The sequence below is a fragment of the Polistes canadensis genome, unplaced genomic scaffold, assembly GCF_001313835.1.
Source record: "Polistes canadensis isolate GaletaPanama2010 unplaced genomic scaffold, ASM131383v1 scaffold_1, whole genome shotgun sequence".
NCBI lineage: Eukaryota > Metazoa > Arthropoda > Insecta > Hymenoptera > Vespidae > Polistes > Polistes canadensis.
The window spans coordinates 1,323,253-1,350,350 of NW_014569548.1; the positions used below are offsets into that span (position 1 = coordinate 1,323,253).

Consider the following 27,098-nt stretch of genomic DNA (forward strand, 5'->3'; position numbering starts at 1 on the left):
AATTGTATTATAATTGTATTTATAAAAAAATTCACGTATCTCAAGATGGCGGGAAAATTTTAAACACTTTCATCGCATTTATTATTATATTTGGTAGATGGCGTTGTTCAATCAAGAAAGTATTTCTATTCATGCGCAATGATGCATTGTAGATGTATGTATTTCTAAGTGAATACAAACAAATAACTGATATTTAAAATGACGTCTTTTGTGAAGATTGATTTTAAATTCTTTATATAAACGTAAAAGTAATTCTTCTAATTTTATAAGATACATATGATAATAGTTTTAAATAAATTATTAATGTGTAGCAATGAGTGAGTTTAAAGTGCATCACTTAATAGTGGAATTAATCGGTTTATTAGGGTGAGAATAAACTTTATCTTTTTATATAATTTGTAAAGATTATATTTATGTTCATTATAGAGCGATAATAAAATTATAGAAAGATATTGTAAAACATGTTCATGCTTGATTATATTTATTAGGTCCACAGCTGCACCAGAAAAGTTTGTAGAAAAATTACAAAAAGAAAGTACTACTACCACAGGTGCCTTAAATGTTATTGCCTCACAGAGTTGTGTTCGTCGTTTAACTAAGGCTTCACCATTTCCAGAATTGTTCTTACAAAAATATGAAGAACTTAAATCTAAAAAGTTAGTAATCTTATATCTGTAATAAAATATCTCTTATTAGTCGATAACTTAGAAAACTATATTTAAAGAATAATATTTTACAGGACGGATTTATTAGGCCCATTTATGCAACTTTTGGAATACATATCTGAGGATAAAGAATTAAAAACTTGTTTGGCAAAACATGGAACTGCATCATCAATCACTACGCCCAAAATTTCTCCTATTACGAAAGAAGACTTACCACAGGTTTGTTGTATACGTATATACATTTATCTTTTCTATTCCGTATAAAGTTTTTTATTCCTTGGGATACATAATTTTAATGTAAATAATACTCTCTATATTATAGATTTGTAAAAATGTAATAAAAGCTGCTGTTGAAGGAGAAAGAAAATTGAATAAGCAAGTTGTTTCAGTTGCTAAAAAAAGTGATGCCGCCTTAAAACATAATTGGATAACAGAGAGGCCTCGTATGTCTTGGGACTTTCATATCGAAGGAAACACAGGACCATGTCAAAGTTAGTAAACTTATATTGCTTATAATTTTATTATATCAGTTAAAAAATATATTTTTTCAAAGAATCAGTAATATTTTATAGAAGTCGTACCAATTGTATCTCAAGAGTCCATACTCCTGTGGGATGTTTTATATTGTTTGAAAGGTATAGATGGAACTTACATTATTTCCGAACCTTTACCAAATCCTTATGGTGTCAGAACATTCAGCATATCGTCTGATGTTGGTAAGGCTTAATGTATTAATTATTGTAATTATTTTCAAAAAATATTAATTTTATTTTGATTTAGGAATATCATTCAAACAATTGGTTCAACAAATACTTCCCTTGGCATCTTATTACTCGATGACAATTAGATTCGTTGAAGAAAAAGTTTCATCGGAGGATGGACAAGTTAATCATGCCTTAAGGGGAGCTATAAGATGTTTATTAAAAGACTATTTGGTAAGTAATAGAAATATTATAAAATATAACATATTAATAATAAATATTTAATTGTAATGTTATATTGTAATTTCAGTTATTTATTGTACAATTGGAAATGGAACACGTTCGCAACAAACTCAATTTGCAGAAATTATGGTTCTATATTCAACCTACTATGTCCACTATGTCTATACTATCACAAATTACATCCACAATATGCAAGGTTAATATAAATATGCAAACTTTAGTTTAATAAATATTATTTTTATCCTAATTAATATAAGTTTTTCTTCTTTCTAGGCAAATACTCGAGGTGGAAAAGTATTAAGTCTTCTTCATGAACAAGCAAATAATATCAGTGGTGAAGCGAAATCCAAAGAATTATGTTTATTTTTAATCCATGCAGCTAGTGTTCCTTATATGCAAATATTGGAAAAATGGGTTTACAAAGGTGTAATTCGTGATCCATATGAAGAAGTATGGTGTTTTTTTTTTATATTATTTTTATAGTATTTATTACTTGTTTATAATGAATATGTATAACAGTTTCTTGTAGAAGATAATGAGCTTATTCAACGAGAAGAACTTCCTATAGATTATTCAGCTGATTATTGGGAAAAGAGGTACTCCATGAGACCAGAAAGAATTCCTATATTCTTAAGCGATCATGCTCAAACAATTCTTAGAACTGGAAAATATTTTAATGTAATTAGACAATGCGGTATGTGTTTGAATGATTTACAATCGTATATTCGCATAGACTTTTTATTACATTTTTTTATATATATTTTTATAGGAAAAACAATAAAGTGGGGTAAGCAAGAACCTTTTACTTATCAGCATAAAGGACAACAATATATTGCTGCGATAGATAGAGCATATTCAGAAGCAGCAAAAACTTTATTAGAAGTCTTAATGGAAGAAAATGATCTAATGGGTAGACTACGTAGCGTGAAAAGTTATTTCCTTTTAGCTCAAGGAGATTTTGTGGTAGTTTTTTTTATTAATTAATAGAACAAATTTATGTTCTGTATATTGTTTATATAATTTTATATTTTATACATATGTGATTGAATTTAAGGTCCAATTTATGAATTTATGTGAGGCTGAATTGAACAAAAATATGTATGATATTGTTCTTCATCGTATAGCATCCCTTCTTGAAGTTGCTTTGCGTATGTCTACTGCTGATTTAGATCCGTATAAAGACGATTTAAAGCCAGAGCTTCTTCCTTATGATCTTCAGTTTCAAATGTTTAGAATACTTTCTATACAAACACGAGAAGAAAAAGAATATTGTCTTCAAGCAGAAAAAACATTAACTGGGTTAGAAGCATTTGTATTCAATTATGAAGTTAAATGGCCTGTTTCATTAATTATAAACAGGAAAGCAATTGCCTGTTATCAAATGTTATTTAGACATTTGTTACATTGCAAATATATTGAAAGAATACTATGTAGGTAAGAAAATTTGATTTATTAAATATATTTTAAAAGATTATAATTTTATTTTAAATAATAATCTAATTACAAAAAATTGTAGAGTATGGATCAGCAATAAAATAGCAAAAACCTTCACACATGAAGTAGCTATGGCATATAGGCAGTCATTTTCATTAAGACAGAGAATGTTAGATTGTATTCAACATTTGGAGTATTATATGATGATCGAAGTTATAGAACCAAATTGGTTAACATTCATAAATAAAATGAGCAAAGTAAGTTTTAACGCTTAAAATCTAATTATATTTTAATTATATTTTTAAATCTTCTGATTTTTTGTTAGGTATGTAATGTTGATGAAGTTCTCAGTGTCCATCAAGATTTACAAGATAGTTATTTAAAAGAGTGTATGCTAACAGATCCTGATCTTCTTGGTTGTATTACTGGAATTTGTGCAACTTGCATTGAATTTTGCAACTTCATGCAGGTAAGTTCATAGCATGTAGTTTTCCAGCTTTATTCACTTATAACATATATATGCTTTTAATGATGTTATACAAACTCACACATAGTCTAAGTTGTTTTATTATTTGATTGATCACGCTTATGAAACAGCTATCTTTGTGTAATATGCAAAAATACACAGAGTATATAATAAAAGATATTTATAGCTCACTTATTAAAATGCTTTAATAATATTATCATTATTATAGCCAATATTGTTATTTTAAATGAAATAAAATAGTTTTGATAACTTGGTATTGTTTGTAAAGCCACAGTAATTTTACATGGCATAGCATAGTTAAATAAGACGACGTTTATTGCAAATATCATTTAATGATATCAAAAGGTTTGATTCAAGATAATAATTGTAATAAGTTAAATTTTCATATTTTGCTAATGTTAAGCGTATGAGCCGTTACTACATAGACGCTGAATTGACTTCCATGATTGGTACCAATCAAGACGATGTCTATGAATCTGAGGTATATTGTTAAAATTATAAGTTTGCTTCATTAATATGCATATTTTAGTGTAGAATCATGAAGCTTGTTTCCAGCAAATAATAATATTATTTTAGTATATTTTTTGTTCATCATTTCACTCATCCACAAAGGATAAATAAATTTAGCACATTTATTAATTTTTAAACCTGCATGATATTATGTTTCATGAATGTAGGTAGTTAAAAAAAAGATTTTTTTTATTTGTTTATATAATTTTCATTTATCTTTATTCTTTTAAACCTTTTAATATATTCATAGTAGCACTATATTTTTATCATTGTTTTGTTAAATTAAAATCAAACATGAACTTATTAAGTTATTTTTACATTTTTAACGTTTATGCCTTTATTCAATTAGCGTATAAAGTCTCAATTATTGTAGTATCAAAGGTATAATTTGAAATTGATATTGAAAAACCATTATATTAATATATTTAGAACATTACTTTGGCTTTATAAATTATACTTAATACAAAACCATTAAGTGTATAAATTTTATTATTCACGTGAATTCATTTAAATAAACACTTCCTATATATTTTTTTTATAAATTCTTTACTCTATACAATGTAATATTTTGTGTAAATAATGTAAAGTATATATTTATTATCATATAACTTTTCACAATTTCTTCGTATTTACAAAATCAGTAATTGCTTAACACCACTGCATTACATACTATTCACACGTTAAAATTATTAGAAAGTATAAATATTACAATTACATTGATGGTCATGGTAACTGACCATAAATTGTATATATAATAATAATTTATAAATCTTATGTAAATTCAATTTCTGTTTTTTAACACATTTAGTATTGCATATTTAATAAATTACATGTAATTTTTTAAATACATTTGAAAAGAAGATTATACGCAATATATATTATTCTTTTGTGTTAATCTCAAAAAGTGATATTGAATGTGTTAAAAATGAAAATATAATTTCCTATCTGATGCTTGTGAATATTTGAAACTTGATTATTTTATTTAAATGTAGAGTAAAATTACAGTGGACTTGCAAGAATCTGGTCTACACTCACATAAGTATATTTATTTATTTAATAGTTATATTTTATTTCGTTTTTTATATTCTGTAATATTAATTTAAAAGATAAATATCTTTGCTGTAATATACTATTTACTATGTAATATTTGAGTTGTAAATGAACTTTGCGTGAAAACGAGCATGCATTGTATTATGGAAATAATATTTTAATTATTTTATTTATTTATTAAATTCAGATTTGTTTAAAAAAACAACACCAATAATTGAAACTTAAAATCTGAATTTATAATTTATTCTGTATTATTTTTGTGCTTGATTGCATTATTATTTTATGTGATATTATAATTATTTTATCCTAAATAATGTTAACGAGAGATTTTTATTTGAAATATGCTTATTTTATTTCATAATTCTTAACATACGTAACTTATAAACAAAACAAATGTTCTATAATTTCCTAATATTTTTTTTCTATAATTTAGAGTATGATACTACATTTAATATAATAATAAGAATAATATTAAAATAATATCTATGATCTATCACTTAGATGGAAGATGGTTCAACGTCAAAAACTTGTACACCAAGCTTTGAAGAAACTATTCTTTCATTGGACAACAAATTTACAGAAGCGTTAATGCGTTTATTAGATAGAATTTGTGATTTAGGTTGTGATAATAATAATGAAAAACTGCTTAATGTTCTTTGCCGGTGAGTTCCTTTTCTTTTGTTTAAATTAATTATAAGAATGTGTATATTTTTTATATATTATTGTATCGTAATAATTTTATATTTAGGCTGGATTTCAATTTGTTTTATACCAAAATTTTGGTCCAACGAGGAAAAGATAAAACGGTCATGCAAGATGTTTCTGGATAGGTTGATCGTTATTTTCACAAAAATTGTTTGAAAAGGTATTCAATATTATTTTATAAAAATAATTAATATTTTATAAAAAATGAAAATGCTAAAAAACAATACTTTTCTAATACAATATTTGTATGATGAACAAATCGTACTGTATATATATCTAATAAAAAAACATTTTTTCTATTTTTAATTTATAGAATAGAATTTAATATATATTAGACAACGGTGGTGTCATCAATATTTAAATGACACATTTCTAAGAATACTTTAAACAATTAGAATTTTACTCTGTAACAATTTTCGTTCGTTTCAACAATATTTAAGTTTTCATGTTATATTTACTCTTGAACTGGATCTTTTATTTCTATATTAAGATTATTATTTTCCATTGCACATTTAACCGTATTTAACGTTGTATTAATCGTAGCCAATTTTTCTGCCATTTGTTGTAACATGGTAAATATTTTTTCATTTTCCGATGTCTGCCTTTTACGCAACAATATTTCTTTAGCTTTTTTAACGACGTACGAATCTATCCTTAACGTTGGTGAATCCGTATTAGAAATATTAGATGATAAACATTTTCCATAACAACTAGCGGGACAACATACGTCAAAATTATCATGAGGTTTAACAACAAGTTTTCCATCCTTTAAATAATTAGGAAACAAAAGAATTCTTTTGACTAGGAAACCTAACGGATTACACGCATACGAATTTATGCCAGATAAACATCGTAATTTATGTAGAAAAGATGGGCCTGTAGCAACATTTTCAATGTAAGATATGAGACGTATTCTGGAAATCAAACCAATAAGTTCAGCCTTTCCAAGAATTTCAGCGGTATCGCTGACAGCTAAACCATTTAGCAGATTAAACAATACGATTGCGATTAAAAATACAAATAATACGAAAACGAAACGACTGAGTATTGGATGCGATATGAACGGTATATCGTTGGCATCGAACTCTCCGGTAAGCATAATTATAGTTTTGAAGAGGGAGTGGCCTGGATCGGGAAAGTTCTCATCGCCACCGTCCTTGAAGAGAGTAAAGAACGCAAGTGCAAAGGCTAAGATAAGAAAAGCATATAAAAATAAGAAACGCATAAAGTTCCATGATACTGTCTTAAACATCTCGATACCTGTGGACATTCTTGGGTATTGTCCAATTAAAATAACAACTTCCCACGCTGATACTAATATAGCCACTGCACCGACTTCCGGACCAGCGCCGTTTAATAAACACGAGCCTAAAATGATCAGTGTCATTTCTAACCAATTTTCTAAACTAGATATATAGTGACAAGGTGAAGAAACTAATTGTATGATTTCTCGAATGGCAAGAAAAAATAATGCTACGGCTGTCATGACCCATAGCAGATTATTTCTTTGCCATCCGGTATGCACAACATATTTCAACTCTTTGTCATTGGTTTCGTTTACTATTGCATCCGTCTCATTAAATTTTATACTATAAGTCATGCTTAAAATATATGTATTGAGTAATATGTAAAATATTACATAAAAAGCAAAATTAAGATAGAAGAGGTGACGTATCCTATACCATTTGAGATGTAAAAATGAAGATAAAAGTGGATGTTTTAGAAGATGTTTTAACGCGCTATTTTCAGACATATATCGAAGAGTATCCATCTCACAATATTTTGTTGAATTATAAGAATTTTTCTTATTGCAGTCTCGCGTATAAGAGTATCGTGTATCGTGTGGCATTAAACATCGATAATTAAACTCAATCGTGTACTCGTTCGTACGTTCTTTTCTTGTTTGAAGGCAATCGTCGAAATATTCGGCCAAAGAGTTTAACGGAATGTCAGCAATCGGTGGTACGTTGAATTTATTCATATGTCCTATGTAACTTCCCTTTTCTAATAACAAACTCACTGCTTCGCGAGAACCTGCCCTCGCTGCATAATGCAACGGTGTATTCCCTTTGTCTAAATAATAAAAATATATTTATTATATTATATCAATATTATTATCATCATCTTTTCAAAAACATTTATGTTATTTCAATAATATACTTACTGTCCGTACAACGGACATCAACATTATCTTGATCAAGAATCAATTTCAAACATTTCAGCCGATCAGTCACGACCGATCGTTGTTTTTCAGGCATTCCAAGTTCTAAGCAAGCATCGATAATAAGTTCGTTGGCAAGTTCGCTATTGTGTTTTAATAATTCACGTAAAATATCGAAATTGGCTTGCTGTATGGCTATAATAGCTGTTTTCGATAGGTCACATGTATGTCCTTGCATTCTGTCAAGTAATTCTTTAACAATTTTATAAAAATTACGTTCGGTTGCCATTTCTAATAACTCATCAATATCATTAATTAAAACATTGTAATCAAATTTTTCTAAACATCTTAAGAAATTGATTTCGTCGTTTGCATTGAGAAAATATCGAAGATTGTGAACAGAAAGGTCTCCAATTCTTGGTGGCGGCAATATCATGTCAGGTAATTTTTTCTCCAAAACCTGACGAGTCGTTTGACCATTGTAATCCTTATAAGTATCCAAATCAAGAGATTGTTTGCTCTTTTGTTGTATCGCATTGACTATATCTCTTTGACCTTTCATAGCAGCCAAGTGAAGTGCTGTAAGACCTTTATTGTTAGGTATGTTTGGACTACCACCATTCTCGAGAAGTAATTCGACGCATTCTAAATGATTTTTTTTAATAGCTATATGAAGTGCCGTTTGTTGAGCAGCTTCTATGTTTGGATTGATCATACGGTTGTTCAGTAATACTTTTAACGTTGTTACGTGTCCGCCTTCAACGGCAAAATGAATAGGTGCACGATTGTGAGCCTCGTTGACTCTATTTGGATTTGCACCATTTTCTAATAATAATTTAACGAACTCGGTGCGCCCATTTTTACATGCAACGTCTAATAAAGTTTCTTCCGAACGATTTGGATAAATATAATTAACGTTAACGATTGATTGTTGTCCCTTTGAATTTTGTCCAAGAAGATTTTTAAACGCTCTTAAATCGTTTGCTCGTAAACTCTCCATTAAAACTTTGTACAAAATTTGTATCCCAGCAACAGGTTGATCGTGTTCACGTAATAAATGCATCTGTAATGCCTCTTCTTCCGGATCCATTTCAGCTTTAGGATAGTAAATTCGAAAACACTTTCTGTAAATATAAATGCAAAATAATTATTTAAATAATTATTATTTTCACGTATTGTAATGTTTATATTAAGCGTGGGTGATATCGTAGTACGGCCCTGACAATGATGTCATCTCAACACAATTGAAGCATTGAGCAAATTTATTTTCAGACGAATGTATAAGAGAGTAAGTTTATCATCGCAATAACAAACTCTTATATTTGTTTTGTAGACATTTAAAAAAACTATTTTCAAAAAATTTATCTTGAAAAATATAATTTCCAATAATAAAATTCATCGTGAATTTACAAAAATGATGATCATATTATCCGGATGAGCATTTCCTGTCGTTGGCGTTAATTTAGATTTCAAACGTAATCGTCAATGTATTAGTTAAAAAATAAACAATGTATATTTTAAATAAATTGTCACTAAAGTATTCTTTTGTATTATTATTATTATTATCGTTTTATTATTTCATATTATAATAAAACAAATCTTTTTATATAAACAAAATTATTGGTAGAATAATTTAATTACCATCGCACCAACACTCCGATTCATTTTCGAATTTAATTTTCGATTTTGTAGAAAAATAAATATATATAAAAAAGAAAACACTTTGAATTGTATTTCTATGTAACATAAAGAATATACGTCTTGTAATGATAACACAATACGAATTGGTGTATGTACGTACAACTGCAAATTGTTAATAAATTCGTCCATTTACAGTAAATATTATATCTATATGCGTATAAAATTCATACCGTGAATGAAGATGTATAAATTCTTCGTGTAGTTAGTACTACCTCGAGTATACTGGCATCACGATACAAATATTACTGACCGGTTCTCATCTATCGTGATGTCAGCGTAAAAAGAGAGGGGAAATACACACACACACCATACTTAAGTGTCAGATATTGGTCGAACAGCAGTTCTTTTAACATTACCATGAACGCATGTATGCAACAGGTATTTTATTACAGTAATTGAATATTGATGATTAACTTTCAAATGTTTACGTTTAAACTTTACGTTTAATGATTCGTTCGATTTTTACGAAGTTATTGTTTCAATACATATTCAGTACATGTATAGCAGATATTAGTGTAATTGTTGGATTATTATTTCAATGATCATTTGTAATTTACCTTGCATTAACATCACTGAATAAGAAAAGTCAATCTCTAAAGATTAAAAAGATAATATTCCAGACGTTTAAATTCGATTGTGATGAATAATGTACACCTACGGCTACGATTTTTATAATTAAAAATCATTTAAGCCGATGAATCACGATCAAGTTATATAAATATTGATCGCATTTTTTAAACTTGATCTTTCAACAAGGACGTTTCTCTCTTCTACGAGGATCGTCGTAATTATAAATAAATCTTTTATGGTATTGATTATGAAAAAAAAAAAGAAATAAATAATCAGTTATCGTATTATATTTTATATATGTCATGTTTAACAGATTACTTTACCGTAAGACATATTCAAATGTCTCGTTGGCTCCTTTATTGGATGTATGTTACTTCGTTTCGCAACCTACGCACCCCAATACTTCTGATTTTTATCCTCGACATTTTTGGCCTTGCTTTATCCTGTGCTAAGGACAAAAAGTTAAAATTAGGGACTCACGCCATTCAATGACGAAGTATCAGACAGAAAATTCTCCATTTGTTAGGACGCGTATATAAAAAAATATTAATAAAATTGATTATCTTCGATAATAATTATTTCCGAAGTATTTAGATCAACAACGTAATTGATAACTTTGAAAATTTGTTCCTATTTTAATCGATAACACGAAGATCGTATCTGAATAAATAATTACAAAATCGTTAAAGAATAATTTGAAATTATCTATATAACACACAAATAAATAATAATAATAATAATAATTATTAATCAATTGTACGGTAAATCATTTATCATAACTGAATTATATGTTATAAATAAGAAATCATGATATTACTCTCTTCGCGGGTAATATTTATATTTATTTAGCAATATAGATTAGAAGATATTAAAAGATTAGAAATATTAAAAAAAGAAATAGAAGGTTAAAAAAGAAAGATAGAAAGAGAATGTGAGATCGGGAAGGGCGCCTGCGTTAAGAAGTTGTAATCATCTTACTTTAGAGTAGGGGAAACATTCAGGGAAACGAAAGAAGCAATGTCGTGAGATACGTTTACACGTGTTAAGAAGGACTTTTGCGCTTCAGTCGTAGCTTGACGCATCTCAGGAGTGGTGGTGATTATCCTCGTTAAGAGACCGGTGCACATTTTCATCATTTCTTTTTTTCTTCGTTCAACAAACGATCTAATTCGTCAACGAATATATAATTGACCTTCAAAGTATACATCCGAATAACATAATTTTTGTTGCCTCCTTTTCATCGTGCCATTTTTTAAATCCTTGGTAAGCATTTTTATTTATTTTTTTTATATCTATATCATATAAATATATTTTTATAAATATGTTTAACAACGTATTAAATATCGCTTAATGGATTTGATAATTTTGAGGAAAATCAAAGTTAATTATATTTATCGAAAAAAGATTCTTGTTTATTATTTGAATTGTGTGTGAAAAACTTATACGTGATTTAAATATCATTTTTGTTTTTCTTTTTTTATTATTATTACCAGATTACGAATCATTATCAGAAGCATTTTCATTGCTTTTTAATGATCTATAATATTATAATTAGGGGATTTATAATAAACTTTTATATGATTTAAACTTACAATTCAAAATGTAAAGTCTTTTCGTTGTTTTAATCGCGAAATAAATCAATTAAAAGAAATATTTATTTGATCGTTGTTTTATCATTATTTTTATAATTGTAGAAAAAGGTTGGAATAATATAACATAAAAGTGTTCTGTTATCGTCAGAGATATTTTGAAACGCTGACTCTTTATATAGTATTATGCCATCGGTGGTTAAAGAACGATGCGCATTTAACAATGTGTGTGTGTGTATTCTCGTACATGTAGCATGATTAAAGATTATGTCATTAAGATAATTTATCGATGTCGTTTTTGATATTTAACGAATTAAATGATTATATTTGAAATCTAATCGCGACGAATATTCAAGAAAACAAATCTACGATCATGCGGAATATGTAATATATGACGATATTAAAATAAAATACGAGAAAATATATTGTATGTAAAATAGATGTCATTGATTTCTTCATGAAAGAATATTTATATTACTTCCTGTTAAATATTTCATACTCGTTTTGGTCATGTTGGGTCCATAAAAACGTCGATATTTTACATCTGTGCTTTCATTTCTATATTCGGATAATGAGATTCAACATTTATACATATACATGTATATACTCATGCATATTTTTATTTTTATATATTTGACATATGGCTATACAAGGATTAATGACTAATCGAAGATTCTATGAAAATCTTTCTTGACCGTTCTTCTCAAATCCGATTTAATATTATAACGAGAGAGTACTCTGATATAATAAATTAATTACTTATATGCAAATGTGTGTATGTGTATGTGTGATAATCTTATTTACTTACGTGCATTTACTATATATATATAAATTTCTAATTAAAAGAAATATTAACATACACTCTCTTTCTCTCTCTCTCTCTCTAGATCCGTTAAAACGATATATCAATAATGTATTCGAACACTTTGTCACTTTGATTATTCGTATTAACATGCACTACTAACAACGTAAAGATCCATCGTACCGTATCCTTCAAATAAATTACCATAAAAATACAAAGGAAAGAGATAGATATTATTGTGTTTGTATTTCAATATGTTCAACCACGGTAATTCCGGATGAAACAAAGTTACCGTGAATGAATAAATAATAATAATAATGAAATTAAAATAATGAATAAAACAATTCGATTGTAAAATAGATATTGTTAACGCTATTCGCATTACCCATCTAATTGTAAGATGTTATCCTTTTCATTGATGACAATATATCCTTATAAGTTCAGTATGAGTCATTATTGTTGGCCTGCATTTATTTGGACAATCTCCGATACCTTGCAATTCGTGATATGGGTCTTTAGCAAGAACATATGAGGTGGGCGATTGTGAATACCCTCCATGGGCATGTTCTTATATGGATTGTCATGAGTCGTTTCTGTGACCAGAGTTTCGAGGTCGTCACTATTACGCAATTCCCGATCACATTTAATGAACATCTCGTTGTTTGTTCTATAAGTATTACAATTGTAAGAGAGAGAGAAAGAAACGTTTATTTTAAATACACTTGAATTATATTAATTTACCATTTATTTACTATTATCACCATAATTAACGTAGAGAAACACATAACAGGGTGGTATTACTTCAACATTTTGTCGTCAAAGTTATCATTTTATATTTGCTCGAAAAAGAGAAAGATCATAATTTAATATTTTATATATATGTGTATATATATTTTTGTAAATAAATTTTTTAAGCAAGTTTTGGACAATATGGGAGGATTAACGCAAAGGCCATGGACACCTACGAAAAGAAGAGGCCCCATTGCTGCTGAATACAATAGTCCTGGACCTGCTTGTGTTACTTTACCACCACTTATCGGTATGTTTGATTAAAAGAAAAGATCTTCTAGTTTTTTATTTAAAAAAAAAAAAAAAAGAAAACGAGTATATAAATAACGAGAGCTTCTCGTTAACATATTATGAATCATTTGTTCTTATTCGTTTCTCCTTATGTGTGGCATAGAAAATCTATGCCGATCTTCTATATAACGGTATAGAAAGTAGAACGTTGTATTTTAGTATAACGGAAGGAAAGGTTTATTAACGATTGTATTGTTGATAACTCGATATGGGAAATTTTCACGTCTCCAATATAATAGACCGATTATTTTGAAAATTAGAACTAATTATTAATAGTAGTTTTGTTCTTGTTATTTAGGAAAAACCGTACCGGATTCAAAACGAGGAAGAGCACCGGCATTTTCTTTCGGAAGCAGGTATTAATTTGTGTTTCTATATTTATAATTTTTATAAAATATAAAATACAACGATTTGATTGAATTTTATATAAATTATTCAGACACGTAGCTAGAAATGATAGCCCTGGTCCAGGACCCGGCCAATACAACGTATCCGGTCTTAGTGCAAAAGGTATGATGTATCGTTAATAAATATTATAAGAAAAAATTCAATATGCAGGATGAAAAGGAATTATATATCCAAATAAGTAGTTCACGAAATCAATGCTTTATACGAGCAAAAAGACACACGGAATGTCTCGGTTAGTTTATCGATCAAACTACGGAGTAGTAACATTCCGTAACAATGGTACTCCCTTTATCTTAGGGAAACGAACTTTCACGAAAATTCGTCGATTATCAATTACATATATATGCATATTCGGATTTGTAGGTAAAGATGGTGCACCTGCTTCGTCGTTGCATGGTCGTACCAAATCATCGAAATTTGAAATAACTCCGGCACCGGGTGATTACAATCCGGAAAAAGCTGGAAAAGTTATTTTGGATAATTCACCGAAATATTCATTTGGAATAAGAACGCAAACTGAGAAGATTAGTTGTACGCCCGGTAAGCAATATATATATGTATAAATTAAAACCTCGAATTTTAAATAATAACGTCATAGGTACTTTTTGAAAGTACGTAAAATTATTGACAACTGTAAGAATTATTTTTTGTTATTTCTTTTTTTTTTTTTTTTTAATAAATTCATCCATTATTTTTAATTAAAACGAGAATCGACTTATGCGAATAGAATATAATATATTTTTATATATGTATGTAATATATGTACATACAAACATTTCCTCGACGTACATATCGTAATTACGTATACCTCTCTGAGTCATCTTAGCACCAAGTGATTATTGTACCGAAAACGTGAATCTCGACAAAGCTCCAGAGTACAGTTTCGGCATAAGACCTGTTCTGGATAAACCGAGTGACGTTCCTGGTAAATTATACACATCTACGCATGAAACAAATTGCAAAGAACAATTAATCAACAACTAACAATATAATTATTTATAATTGCAAGATACCATCTAATAGTTCTATAAATCTGCTTCGATAAAATTACTTGCAATCAATTTAACAACAACAATTCGTGTTAATACCGATCGAATAAATTTCTTTAATTAGGTCGATTTGAAAGTTTACATCTTCACATACAAAAATTTATTTTATATAATTTCCTTACTCATTATACAAACTCTAATATATATGAATAAGTACATTTCAGGGTACAATTAACAAGTTCAATTTATGCTTTTACTTAGGATGATTCTACATTTAAGTAAAAATAAAAAAAAAAAATCTTTGCGACGTTACACAGCATCCATGATCATCGATATCAAAATTTGAAAAGACGGGCAAGCATTTAATGGATAGGTATTGGATTTTAATCTATTTATAAACAGATCAGATAATTAACGTGTATTATGACTGTGTTTCGCATTAATAGTAAAAATGTAGCTTCGCACGTTGCTTTTACATACTAATTAACTGATTCTTGATGCACGTTTGTCACGTAGATGCATTCGATTGACTGTAAAATTAGACAAATTGCTTTTTATTTAGATGTATATTGAAATATCAAAGGGATCATAGTAATCAAATATATGTGTATGGTAATTCTTAATACTGAAAAACGGGATTCTAATCTTATTGTTGGAATAAAGTAATTTCATTTTATTTTATTCCATATCCTAGTTTCTAAAATCATCTTGTGTATATACGTACTTTGTTGTCTTGAAATAATTTATAATAATTTGTAACTTTTAGTTAATTATAGATGTTAAAACTAGAAAGAAGTAATGCATGAATAAAACTATATAGGTATTCGTCAAAAGACATAATTATTAGAAAAGTTTTCATAATATGTTTTACAAAGTCGATATAAAAGTATCGTTTCATTAATGAAAATGAAATAAAAATAATAATAATATAAAAAAAAATTACTATTTCGAATGAAATAATTTCGAATGTAATAGATATATTGCTATTAAAATAAAATTTAATTTTAATACTCCCCAGCACCTGGTGCCTATTATCCCGAAAAAGTAAAATTGAACAACGCACCTCAATACAGTTTTGGATTGAGAACTTCGCTCGATAAATTGAACGATACACCAGGTAAAATATTTATACAGTTAATTATTAAATTAATTAAATAATGTCTTAATTATATTAATCTTTGTGTTTCTTGATAGCTCCGGGAACGTACAGTCCAGAAAAAGTTAATTTATCTAAAAGTCCTCGATACAGTTTAACTGGAAAGGGTCACGAAGAAAAACCGGTCGATACTCCAGGTAGATTATAATTTGTTATATTACGCTGGTCAAATTTTTTTAACTTTTTTTAACATAATATAAATATTTATAGCACCTGGTACTTATCGCCCTGAAAATGTTAAGCTGGATTCTACTCCACAATTTAGTTTCGGTATTAGAACGCCATTAGATAAAATTAGTGACACACCAGGTAGAATTCTATAATAAAATTGCATAATACGCGTATTTATAATGTACATAATATAATTTATAATATATATTATTTCAATGTTTAGCGCCAGGTACATACAGTCCAGAAAAATTTAATTTGGATAAAGGTCCTCAGTATAGTTTAACTGGCAAAGGTCCTAGTGATAAACCTAATGATATTCCAGGTATGTTAACATTCTAATATTTGTGGAAAAAAGTTATAATTCATGATGATTATAATCATTGTAATAAAATGAGAACAATATTTTTTTATAGCACCAGGTACATACTGTCCTGAAAGAACTAAATTAGATCATTCTCCTCAGTTTAGTTTCGGAATACGTACATCTCTCGATAAAATTAGCGATACACCAGGTAACTATACTGTGATCTTTCTTTGGATTAATTTTAATTTAAAAGTTTTTTCTTTAATCTTGTAGCACCTGGCACTTATAGTCCTGAGAAGGTAAACTTGGATAAAGGGCCACAATATAGTTTGAGTGGTAAAGGTCCATCTGACAAAATTGATGATACTCCAGGTATTTTACGCAATTTTTATAAACTAATTTTATAATTGGAACAATATATATATTTTCAAATTGAATTTTAAGAATCATATCGTTTATTATCTATCAAAGATACATATTTTAGATTATAAGTAATTTTTTACACGAGACATATATTTATTGTTATGCAGCTCCCGGCACTTATTCTCCAGAAAAAGTTAAATTAAACAAAGCACCACAATATAGTTTTGGTCTAAGAACTTCGTTGGAAAAACCGAATGACACACCTGGTATGTGTTAGAAAAATATTATAAAGTTATATAAATGAATGTTATTAATGTTATATTTTATTTACGTTATTTATAGCCCCTGGAACTTACGCTCCTGAGAAAATCAACTTGAATAAAGGTCCTGAGTACAGTTTAAGCGGAAAAGGCTTATCTGAAAAACCAAATGATTTCCCTGGTTAGTATATTTTATATTTTTATATACAAAAGCGGGCTCTGTATTTTATCTATTAATAATTTTCGTTTTCTTAATAGCACCAGGAACATATAGCCCAGAAAAAGTAAATCTGGACAAAGGACCACAATTTAGTATCTCCGGAAAAGGAATGACTCCAAAATTAAATGACAATCCTGGTAATTATATCTCTTTCTGATATTTATCCTTTTATCTCTTTATTTCTCGATTAACTACGATGGAATTAACACCTTAATTAAAAGAAAATATTTAATATCTTCATTGACTTAATAGGCCCTGCCGATTACCGTCCAGAGAAAGTAAACCTTCAACATAAACCTTATTTCTGTTTTGGTAGTAGAACACCTTTGGATAAACCTAAAGATACACCAGGTAACGGTGTGGATTAACCAATTGCTTTAATGCTTCGATATTATTTAAACAAAAAAATACCACCCTGTTCTGTATTCAAAATTTATATGAAATAATTCATTAACTATGTAACAAATAATTATCTACTAATTATTAAATTATATATGGGCGCAATTTTTCAACCTTCATTTTACAAAAATATCATATCCTTCTTTTTTCTTAACATTTTATGGAAAATAAGACGAAATTATATATATATATATATATATAATTCGATATTAATTCAAATGGAAAGTGTAGCTACATTACGCATATATGTACGTAGGCTATGTCTTATGCAGAGATGTAAGAAATGTAGTCTATCTTCAGGGGCACACATTCAAAAAAATTACTTCATTTCATCTTATTGTCAGTCATAGGTATATCATTTCAAATCACTATATGTATATAATATGTGATATATAATTTTAAGTGTAATGCAAAATGCTTCATTTACTGTATTTGACACTAAAACGGAAGTTTTTGACAAGGAAATATTTAATGCTAATAATGATATACAATTTTTATTCAAAGATGTTGCTATAAAGTGATGTTTAGAAAATGTGTTATTGTATATTGACTTGTTGAGTATCTAGAATTAAGACTTGTTAATTGAATTTAATTGTATTTATTCGTTACTAATGTACTGTCTTATTTTTATGTTTTTATGTAAAGTGTTTTAAAATGACTATCTAAAATACGCTGAAATAATTTAGTTTTTTTCATATTTTACAGCACCTGGAACCTATTGCCCAGAAAAATCGCAATTAGACAAAGCTCCTCAATTTAGTTTTGGTATGAGACCATCTCTTGAAAAGCCCAATGATATACCAGGTGAGAACAAATTCATTCAGTAATAATAATTTATAATTTTCAATATAATCAATATTATTACAAATCTAATTAATAATGAATCCATTAAGGGGTTCGAAAATTAGAATTTCATTTATCTAAAAATGTATTATATTGTTCACACTTTGTACTTAGCACCTGGCACGTATAATCCTGAAAAGGTAAATTTAAATAAATCTCTACAATATAGTTTTGGATTAAAACCTGATATACGTCAAACGTATACAATTCCAGGTAAGCAAAAATATATTTAAAAAGTAGTCAGTAGAAATATAGACTTGTAGCCTAATATATTTATTTGAAGGACCTGGTGAATACAGTCCAGAAAAAGCCATGTTTTTGCTTGAAAAAGCTCTACAATTCACTTTTGGTCTTAGACCTCCAATGAGCAGATTAAATGATACTCCAGGTAATTAGAAATACCTGCTTATCTAATTTGTTTAGATTAACAAAAGCGTAAGTGTTGTATATCATATTTAGGTATAGCATGCATTATGTATTTGCACTTGGTAGTCATTGCTTAGTAAAGATTCGTAATAAAAATGATATGATATTAATCTCGCATAAAATATATTAAATAAATGAAATGTAATAAATATACGATAACGATCAGCATAAGTCGATTCTGATATACAAGTAATCTTTATTTTTTTTTGGATTTCTTGTAAGTTAATTTGTTATTATTATTAACTAATGTTACATATCATTTGTATTCTTTTACTCATAGCACCTAACGTATATAACATACCTTCTGCCCTCGGTGCAACAAAAGAAGGGAATAAAAAGACATCACCTGCATATTCAATTTCTGGTAGACAAAAGACTTTCGTCGATGAAAGAATTTTAGTCCCCGGTCCTGGTACATATGAAACTATAAAGCCAGATGCAGTTAGAGTCAAAAGTCCAGCTTATAGTATAAGCGCACGTTTAGAGGTACCAAGTGATCATTCCAAAATTCCCGGTCCTGGCGCACATTGCCCAGAAAAGGTAAATAAATATTTTATATAAAAGATGACAATATATCATTTATGCAAACCTATATTAAAAAGGGTAACTTAAAAACAGTAATATTATTTTAGGTTCTTCTAGACGTTCCTCCGGCTCATACTTTCGGTATTAGACATTCACCTTATATTTGCAACTTGAAAGATGTGGTTTATTAATTATAATTCAAACGATGGATATATTATCTTATTTTTAAACTATAAAAATAATTTTATTACACATATATATTATATACCTTCATGTTTCATGAATTACAGAATAATTTTCGTATAAAAAGTATTTCAGTCTAACTTTATCAAATTATAAAAATATATTATATATGTTTTTATACATTAACATGCTCACATATGCTTTATGCAAACAATATTTTGTTTTTAAAATTAACTTCTATATTTATATCAATTTAAAATTATATAACAAATGATCACAATCATAAATGCAATATATAAATACTGTTTTAAAAATAAAACATTATACAATAAATTGCAAATAATTATTTCACTCGCATTATTTTTTTTAAATATAAACTGCACAGCAATATAATACTAAAACATTAGATTTGTGCAGACATATGCTACACCACAGATTAAAAAAACAAATAGTATTTAATAATTATTATATATATACAATCCTCGTAAGAAATTGATATTAAGAGATATATAAAATATATAAAATGTAATTAAGTAACGAATAAGTACATGTTGTTTAACATGATAGGCATAAAATCTGAAGCTATTAAATAATATATGATAAGGTATTATTTAAAATTTTAAATATTGTCTGTTTCAATATTCTCACCTTGTCAAAACGTTAAAATATAGTTCATGAAGATTGCAAGGTACACTTGCATTTAGTATAAACACAATCTCCTGATATCCATGTAGATAAAATTTCAAGATTATCATCTAATAAAACAAAATCAGCATCAGCATCAAAATTTAATACACCTTTTTTAGATTCAATGTTCAACGTTCTTGCTGGATGCAAGGTTGCAGCTTCTAAGGCTTCAACTACAGAGCAGCCTACATTTAAACCATTGCAAAATGAATAATGTATCTACGAATTTAATTATACAACTTGTTTGTTAAGAAATATTGTATTTACCTGTTGCCTCCTTAAAAATACGTACACATTCAGACATTTCAGTTATACTACCACAAAGAGTATTGGTGCCAGTAATATAAGCATGCCCTTTACGTATTTCTATATCAAACTGACCTAGTCGATGTACACCTTCTTTTAAACCCAATGCTGATATTGCATCCGTTACAAGAACGAGTCCTTTTATTGTTATATGATTAATTTAATATATTATAATAGTAAAATAAGAATTAAAATAATATATATATATATAAACATTTATTAACCTTTAGGATGTGTTCTATGTGCAATTCTTAATGCTGCAGGATGAGTATGCACACCATCAGCTATAATGCCAAAATGAACAATCTTTCCTGATGGTATTTTATCAGATGTCAATAAACCAACTAGTCCTGGATCACGATGATGGAACTATAGGATATAAAATTAAATATTTTATTAATAATATTAGGTTATATCCAATGAGTATATTATATTTACTGGCAACATAGCGTTGAAAAGATGTGTAATAAACGTGGCCCCACTATTTACTGCTATTTCCCCCACTTCTAAATTGGCAATAGAATGTCCTACAATGATAATATCAAAACAACAAAAATAAATAAAAAAAATCGGAAGTATATACAATGTGAAGGAAATGTAAATAGTGTAAAATATATTTCGATAAACTTACCTACAGAAACTTTAATATTTCTTCTACATAATTCATTAATAACAGACGGCGCAGAATGAATTTCAGGTGCTAACGTAATAAGACTAACGTTTTCCAAAGTACCATACATATCAATTAATGATTTAAAATCCTGTGCAATATAATAATTATTTAACAAATAAATATAATATTTCTAAATATTATCAGATTAATTTTATAACTCACAGAATCAAATTCTTTAATATATTCTTCAGGGTGAGCACCTTTTTTATGAATGCTTATAAAAGGACCTTCTAAATGAACACCTAAAACGGTTGCTCCGTGACTACCACCGTTTTGTTTTTTAATCTTAGGCAGTACTTTATAATATGTATCACTAGGAGATGTAACTAATGTAGGACAAAATGATGTAACGCCATGTGCTAATAAATTTTTGGCTACCTTGTTTATACCTTCTTCAACGTTCTCAACATTATGTGAAAAGTCTATACCAAAACCACCTATTTAATAAAAAAAAAAAAAAATACTAAATACATTTGTAATTATCAATAAAAATATCTTATAAAATATAATTTGCATAATAATATTGTATGATGTTGCATATCTGTAGAATTTGTTAAATCTCTCTTGTTGACGTTTTTCTAAAATTGTTTTATTTGCTATTTACATTTCTATTTTTACCTTTTATCAAATTATTATGTACAATTTTATTTTATAATCACCATGTATATCTAATAATGCATCTTAAAAATTTATACAATTAATATATGTATAATATTTTATATAATAATTATTGTAAGATTAAAAATATTTCAGAAAAAATTGACAGCGCTAAAAGTGATAAAAAAAAGAAAAATAACAGAGATCATATATTATAAAAATATAATCATATTATCATAAAATACCATTAATTTGTAAATCTATGTAACCTGGCGCAATTAGTGCGCCTTGACAATCTATTCTACAATCGGGTAAAACTTTTTCATCGTAAAAAATCTTTTCTGGATTTATTATTTTTCCATCACGAACCCATAAGTCTTCAATTATAATCTTGCCCTCTCGTAAAACTGTACAATTGTAAAATTGTTTCAATATCGATTTACTAGTATCCATTTTTCGTATTTAACAAAAAAGAAATGTATAAAAAACTGAAAGATATTATAATAAGAAAATATTATAACTAAAAATCTATCCACTTTTATCGAATTTCTCTTATCAAACTATTTGCTCGTGAATGCCATTGACCTTTGAATTGTCAACGTATTCAGAAGATGTCGCTAAAAACACAATGCATACGCGGTAAGGTCATACAAATAATTAATATATGTTATGTACGTAAAAAATATTTCTATTTTACCCAATGTAGATCTGTATTACAAAAGAATTATTATATTTTTTTATGTACAGTCTTTACACAGTAATATTTAGAAACATACAAGTCAACTCGTGTAACACACATATGAATATATTTAATAATCTTTAATGTTTAACATATTGAAGATATTATTGGTACACAGAGAATATTACTTACCACACGTGTTGATATATACGCGTTTAAAAAACACATTGATACAATTAAAGAATTAAGGCAAAACGTTAACATAAAATCACTACCATAATTGATACTATTATATATTTCATTAAAGTATTAATTATATTTTATTTCAAATATCATGCAGAGTTTATATCTAATTTTTTTTTCCTTCGAAACATTATTTAAAGAGTTTAGAAAAAATGTTGGTAAATTAAATAAATGAAATCTACATATAGTTTTTTTTTACTTTTGTATTAAAAATGCTTCAACAGTACCCAAAATTTGTTCATAGATCAACGCGTCTGAAAAAGAATTTAACCAGCCTTTTGCCTGCATATATAAACGTAACAACAGTATAAAACGCAGTAATTAAAAATGACAATAATCATATTGAGAGCATAACTGTTACACTTATGACATTGTTAGATCTTAGCAGTAAGTAGCTATATACTATTCATTATTAACGTTGATTTAGAGGGAGGATACGCATAATTTTATCGCTGGTATGTTGAAGAGTGTCTAGGCTTGATCTGGAATAGGAGATATGATATGATTAGATGGTTCATACAAAGTGGATTATGTTGGAGCCGAAGGTGCAGGATATCTAGGCAGTTATCGGTCAGGTTTCGTTAGTATATTCGTGCTTACTGTAACGCTCGAATGATTTTTTTTTTCTTTTTTTATCGCAATTCATACGAGATTCTACTGTTGTTTACATTCGTTAGGATCCTCGCCTTGTTTTTTCCCACCTGAAGACGCATTGAACGGAGAAGATTCTTCATCTTCATCATCTGAAGTTGTAATGTCATCATTATCATCTTCCTCTTCTTCATCTTCATAATCTTCATCATCTTCTAATCCTTCACCTAAAAGTAAAAGATATATATAAAATATATGAAAAATATAAAACAGATCAATATATAATACAAATTCTTTAATAAATTACCTGTATAGTAAAGTACAGCTCTAGGAACTATACGTTCTCTAATATAATGTCCAATTTCAAAATCACTTGTAAGCAAAGCTTGAGTTTCATCATCTAACTCCGCTTCTGCATCATCTGGCACTATAAAATATCCAATTATTTAAAAAATTACATCATATTATGAACATATTAATAAAAAAATATGTCTACTTACCAACTGGTGGGCTAAAGAAATTAAAGAATGAATCATTTTGAACAGTTTTTGTTACTGTACGCATAGAACCTCTAGATTTATGCTTTTGATTTTTTTTTATTGTTTTGACCGTTACATTTTTTCCCTTTTTCCAATCAATTACACAACCCTACAAATGATAAACATACATTTGTTTTAATATGTAAAAATAATGTTTTTTATCAAAAAATATATTTGACATATTTAATAAATTAAAATATAATAATTATAATAAGTTACCTTGCTTTTATATATTTCAGGTCCTTCAAAACTGAATGGATCATTTTTTTCTGGTACACATCTTATAATATATTCTTTAGTAAGAACAGAATTGGTAAAATATTCATTCGGTGCAAAATAGAATTCAAGGACAAAACCCTAAAAAATTACAATAAATTTTAAGTATTATTAATAAAATACTACAAATTAGAATAACGTTAAATATATACAGTTTACAAGTATACAATGTAAACATTATTATATATATTACTTACCATTGGATTAGATTTTAAAAATCTCACTTTGATGTCATTTAAATGTAATAAAATTGGTTCATCATGTTCTTGTACCATATCAGCCAACATTCCAACATTTTTAAATATCGTTACCCAAAATGCAGGTATTCCTTTAACATCTTCATTTTCAGTTCTAAAACAAAATAATTTTATTAAATTTCGATAGAAATTTCATTGCTATAATTAGATTTTTGATAAAGTTATACAGATTAAATAGTATATAGATAAAAACTTACTCCTCTTTTTTTTCCTGAGGACCATCAAGATCTGCTTTCGTTTTTAATTCATTTGCCAAGGCCTCTTCATCTTCATCACTTTCCCAGACACACTGATCATCTGTTGGTTCGTATGAACCAGAAACTATTAGACTTCTTTTCTCGTATAGCGGTGCACACATATTGTAATAAGCACATTCTAAGGCATGTACTTCTTCATAAAATTTGGCTTCAATGTTAGTAGTGACCAATTGCAGTTGTTTGAGAGCCTTAATTCTACGTTTAATAGGTGCTGGTAGCGACTGCATTTGCTAAAATTTAAAATATTTGTTGATATGATTAGATTTATTTAAGAGAATATTTTCAATCATAATTAAAGATATTAAGTAATTTCATCGATAAATATGATTAAAATATGATTAATTTTTATAAATGTAAATATGATTAATTAATATTTTCAATAATTAAAGCATAGACGAGTATTTTATATAGTATTATAATATATATATAAATACACTATTTTATAAAAAATTATTCTTAAATTGCTTCGAATCCTATGATTATTTAATAAGTAGTAGTTTCATAAAAAACATATATATTAATTACATGCATAAATGACAATTGTTTAATAAACATAATAAATATGTCAATAAGCAGCAAACCATATCATAGAAAAAAAAAAGAAACTTGATTTTTAACATAGCAAAGTAACATATGCATCTACTAATTTATATTTTTTTATATAAAGCAATAAAAAATTGTTTAAACTGATAATATAATGTTGGAATACCTCTATCCCAGGTGCACAAACGAGATCTTGTAGAGCATTTATTTTTTCAGTGGTATTAAGTTTTTTCGAATCTAGCTCTGAAGTATTGCGTTCATCTTCATCTTCAACAGATTCCGTATCAGTAGTATCTCCGGCACGTTCTGGATCAGTGGTCATAGTACTATAATCCAGATTTATTTTCCATGAAAGATATTAAAAATAATACATTTAAAGCTACATAGATATTTCAAAATCTATACAATCCGTCTATTCGTTAAATCTTATACTATAATTAAAATTATATTTTTGTATATTTAAGAAATAAAAAATATTAGAAATTCTCAATTTTGCTACTTTTAATTCATTTCTATATGCCAATTTTTAAAATCGAATAATAAGAACATACAAAACTGATACGGTATCTCATTAAACACAAAAGGCTGAGATTCCAATAAAAGTAATGTACTGCTATCAATATAAAAATTTAAACTTCAGCAAAATATTGTTAAGCAATAATATATGATATGCATAGTTTTGACAAAAAGTTTAATTTTATAGTGCAAAACTTTCAATTAGTACATCATTTTTTTAGAAACATGACTACCTTGCTGTATTATATCAATTGACTATTTCTCAAATATTATAAATGTTAAACGATTTCAAAAATAATACTGCTTAAAAGTTATTTCGTTGCAAATTAAAATACATGCGAATGAACATTAACATTTAACACACAATGTTCATAATACTAAAAGGTTATTTGTTGGGATATATGTAAGCATCATAAAATATAAAAATTTTTCATTTTAAAATGAGATTAAAGTAACAAGTAGAAATGAAATATTGTAATTGATTAATTTTTCATAAGGAAAATTTACGAAAGATATTACAAAAACTTGAAAAGAGATTAACAATTATAATGCAAAGGCATAGAGACGTGCACATGGGATGAACTCCGATCTCAAATTTTTGGCGTTATATCTACCTAAAAATACTAAAGTAAATTGTATATAAAGAATAAAAGTAATATTGCAATAATCACATGCTTCAACTAGGACAAAAAGATATTTTTAATTGTAATTGCGTACCTCTTAAAAATGATGTCGTTCAGAAAAGAAGGAACAAAACCAGGAACAACGAACCGGCCGTTGTATCGATGGTTTTATCGTAGCTTTCGTTATACGTAGACGATGCGAAGTTAGTTGCTAGGCGCGTTTCGAAATTAGACAGAAATACGGACCAATCAAAATGCTTGGTTGTTCGAAGTAAACTGCCAACCAATAGGAACACCGATTTTTCCGTGATTCTAAATTTTATTTGTTTTATTTAAAGTGTAAAATCATGTATATTATAATATATT

The 27,098-nt window shown here is 27.5% G+C and overlaps 5 protein-coding genes across 14 annotated transcripts; 2 read left to right on the forward strand and 3 right to left on the reverse strand.

Annotated features, from left to right (window-relative positions):
* Nucleotides 1–124: 124 nt before the first annotated feature.
* Nucleotides 125–6,101, forward strand: LOC106783781 (gamma-tubulin complex component 2-like). Of its 2 annotated transcripts, XM_014742631.1 has the most exons (16): nucleotides 125–366; nucleotides 489–656; nucleotides 740–884; nucleotides 988–1,156; nucleotides 1,238–1,381; nucleotides 1,446–1,600; nucleotides 1,677–1,805; nucleotides 1,883–2,059; nucleotides 2,129–2,303; nucleotides 2,379–2,572; nucleotides 2,664–3,043; nucleotides 3,126–3,300; nucleotides 3,369–3,512; nucleotides 3,934–4,011; nucleotides 5,592–5,752; nucleotides 5,839–6,101. In XM_014742631.1, the coding sequence occupies exons 1-16, from the start codon at nucleotides 314–316 to the stop codon at nucleotides 5,918–5,920; spliced, it is 2,529 nt and encodes an 842-aa protein (XP_014598117.1). In that variant the 5' UTR covers nucleotides 125–313; the 3' UTR covers nucleotides 5,921–6,101. The 2 variants fall into 2 exon arrangements, with proteins under 2 accessions (XP_014598117.1, XP_014598124.1); XM_014742638.1 differs by lacking the exon at nucleotides 3,934–4,011.
* Nucleotides 6,100–9,930, reverse strand: LOC106783767 (transient receptor potential cation channel protein painless). Of its 3 annotated transcripts, XM_014742617.1 has the most exons (4): nucleotides 9,828–9,930; nucleotides 7,960–9,080; nucleotides 7,056–7,868; nucleotides 6,100–6,983 (listed from the first exon to the last, which is right to left on the reverse strand). In XM_014742617.1, the coding sequence occupies exons 2-4, from the start codon at nucleotides 9,044–9,046 to the stop codon at nucleotides 6,250–6,252; spliced, it is 2,634 nt and encodes an 877-aa protein (XP_014598103.1). In that variant the 5' UTR covers nucleotides 9,047–9,080; nucleotides 9,828–9,930; the 3' UTR covers nucleotides 6,100–6,249. The 3 variants fall into 3 exon arrangements, with proteins under 3 accessions (XP_014598103.1, XP_014598094.1, XP_014598085.1); XM_014742608.1 differs by lacking the exon at nucleotides 9,828–9,930 and adding an exon at nucleotides 9,598–9,765 and having other exon boundaries at nucleotides 6,100–7,868; XM_014742599.1 differs by having other exon boundaries at nucleotides 6,101–7,868.
* Nucleotides 9,931–11,247: 1,317 nt separating this feature from the next.
* On the forward strand, nucleotides 11,248–20,276 carry LOC106784184 (nucleoporin NSP1-like). 5 transcript variants are annotated; one of them, XM_014743460.1, is made up of 21 exons: nucleotides 11,248–11,490; nucleotides 13,534–13,657; nucleotides 13,997–14,054; nucleotides 14,138–14,208; nucleotides 14,470–14,646; nucleotides 14,933–15,031; nucleotides 16,114–16,212; nucleotides 16,290–16,388; nucleotides 16,462–16,560; nucleotides 16,646–16,744; nucleotides 16,836–16,934; nucleotides 17,000–17,098; nucleotides 17,257–17,355; nucleotides 17,432–17,530; nucleotides 17,608–17,706; nucleotides 17,822–17,920; nucleotides 18,674–18,772; nucleotides 18,926–19,024; nucleotides 19,095–19,199; nucleotides 19,518–19,777; nucleotides 19,870–20,276. In XM_014743460.1, the coding sequence occupies exons 2-21, from the start codon at nucleotides 13,549–13,551 to the stop codon at nucleotides 19,951–19,953; spliced, it is 2,151 nt and encodes a 716-aa protein (XP_014598946.1). In that variant the 5' UTR covers nucleotides 11,248–11,490; nucleotides 13,534–13,548; the 3' UTR covers nucleotides 19,954–20,276. The 5 variants fall into 5 exon arrangements, with proteins under 5 accessions (XP_014598946.1, XP_014598965.1, XP_014598974.1 ...); XM_014743479.1 differs by having other exon boundaries at nucleotides 19,856–19,944; XM_014743471.1 differs by having other exon boundaries at nucleotides 11,256–11,490; nucleotides 13,538–13,657.
* On the reverse strand, nucleotides 19,920–23,014 carry LOC106784207 (putative N-acetylglucosamine-6-phosphate deacetylase). 2 transcript variants are annotated; one of them, XM_014743505.1, is made up of 7 exons: nucleotides 22,454–23,014; nucleotides 21,774–22,048; nucleotides 21,570–21,699; nucleotides 21,377–21,465; nucleotides 21,163–21,307; nucleotides 20,900–21,076; nucleotides 19,920–20,817 (listed from the first exon to the last, which is right to left on the reverse strand). In XM_014743505.1, exons 1-7 carry the CDS (start codon nucleotides 22,659–22,661, stop codon nucleotides 20,618–20,620), a joined length of 1,224 nt encoding a protein of 407 aa, XP_014598991.1. In that variant the 5' UTR covers nucleotides 22,662–23,014; the 3' UTR covers nucleotides 19,920–20,617. The 2 variants fall into 2 exon arrangements, with proteins under 2 accessions (XP_014598991.1, XP_014599001.1); XM_014743515.1 differs by having other exon boundaries at nucleotides 22,578–22,652.
* A 437-nt stretch (nucleotides 23,015–23,451) lies between these two features.
* Nucleotides 23,452–26,926, reverse strand: LOC106784218 (nucleosome assembly protein 1-like 1-B). Of its 2 annotated transcripts, XM_014743529.1 has the most exons (8): nucleotides 26,827–26,926; nucleotides 25,760–25,919; nucleotides 24,991–25,280; nucleotides 24,734–24,887; nucleotides 24,480–24,617; nucleotides 24,222–24,369; nucleotides 24,029–24,148; nucleotides 23,452–23,948 (listed from the first exon to the last, which is right to left on the reverse strand). In XM_014743529.1, the coding sequence occupies exons 2-8, from the start codon at nucleotides 25,913–25,915 to the stop codon at nucleotides 23,785–23,787; spliced, it is 1,170 nt and encodes a 389-aa protein (XP_014599015.1). In that variant the 5' UTR covers nucleotides 25,916–25,919; nucleotides 26,827–26,926; the 3' UTR covers nucleotides 23,452–23,784. The 2 variants fall into 2 exon arrangements, with proteins under 2 accessions (XP_014599015.1, XP_014599024.1); XM_014743538.1 differs by lacking the exon at nucleotides 25,760–25,919 and having other exon boundaries at nucleotides 26,827–26,924.
* Between the last annotated feature and the right edge of the window lie 172 nt (nucleotides 26,927–27,098).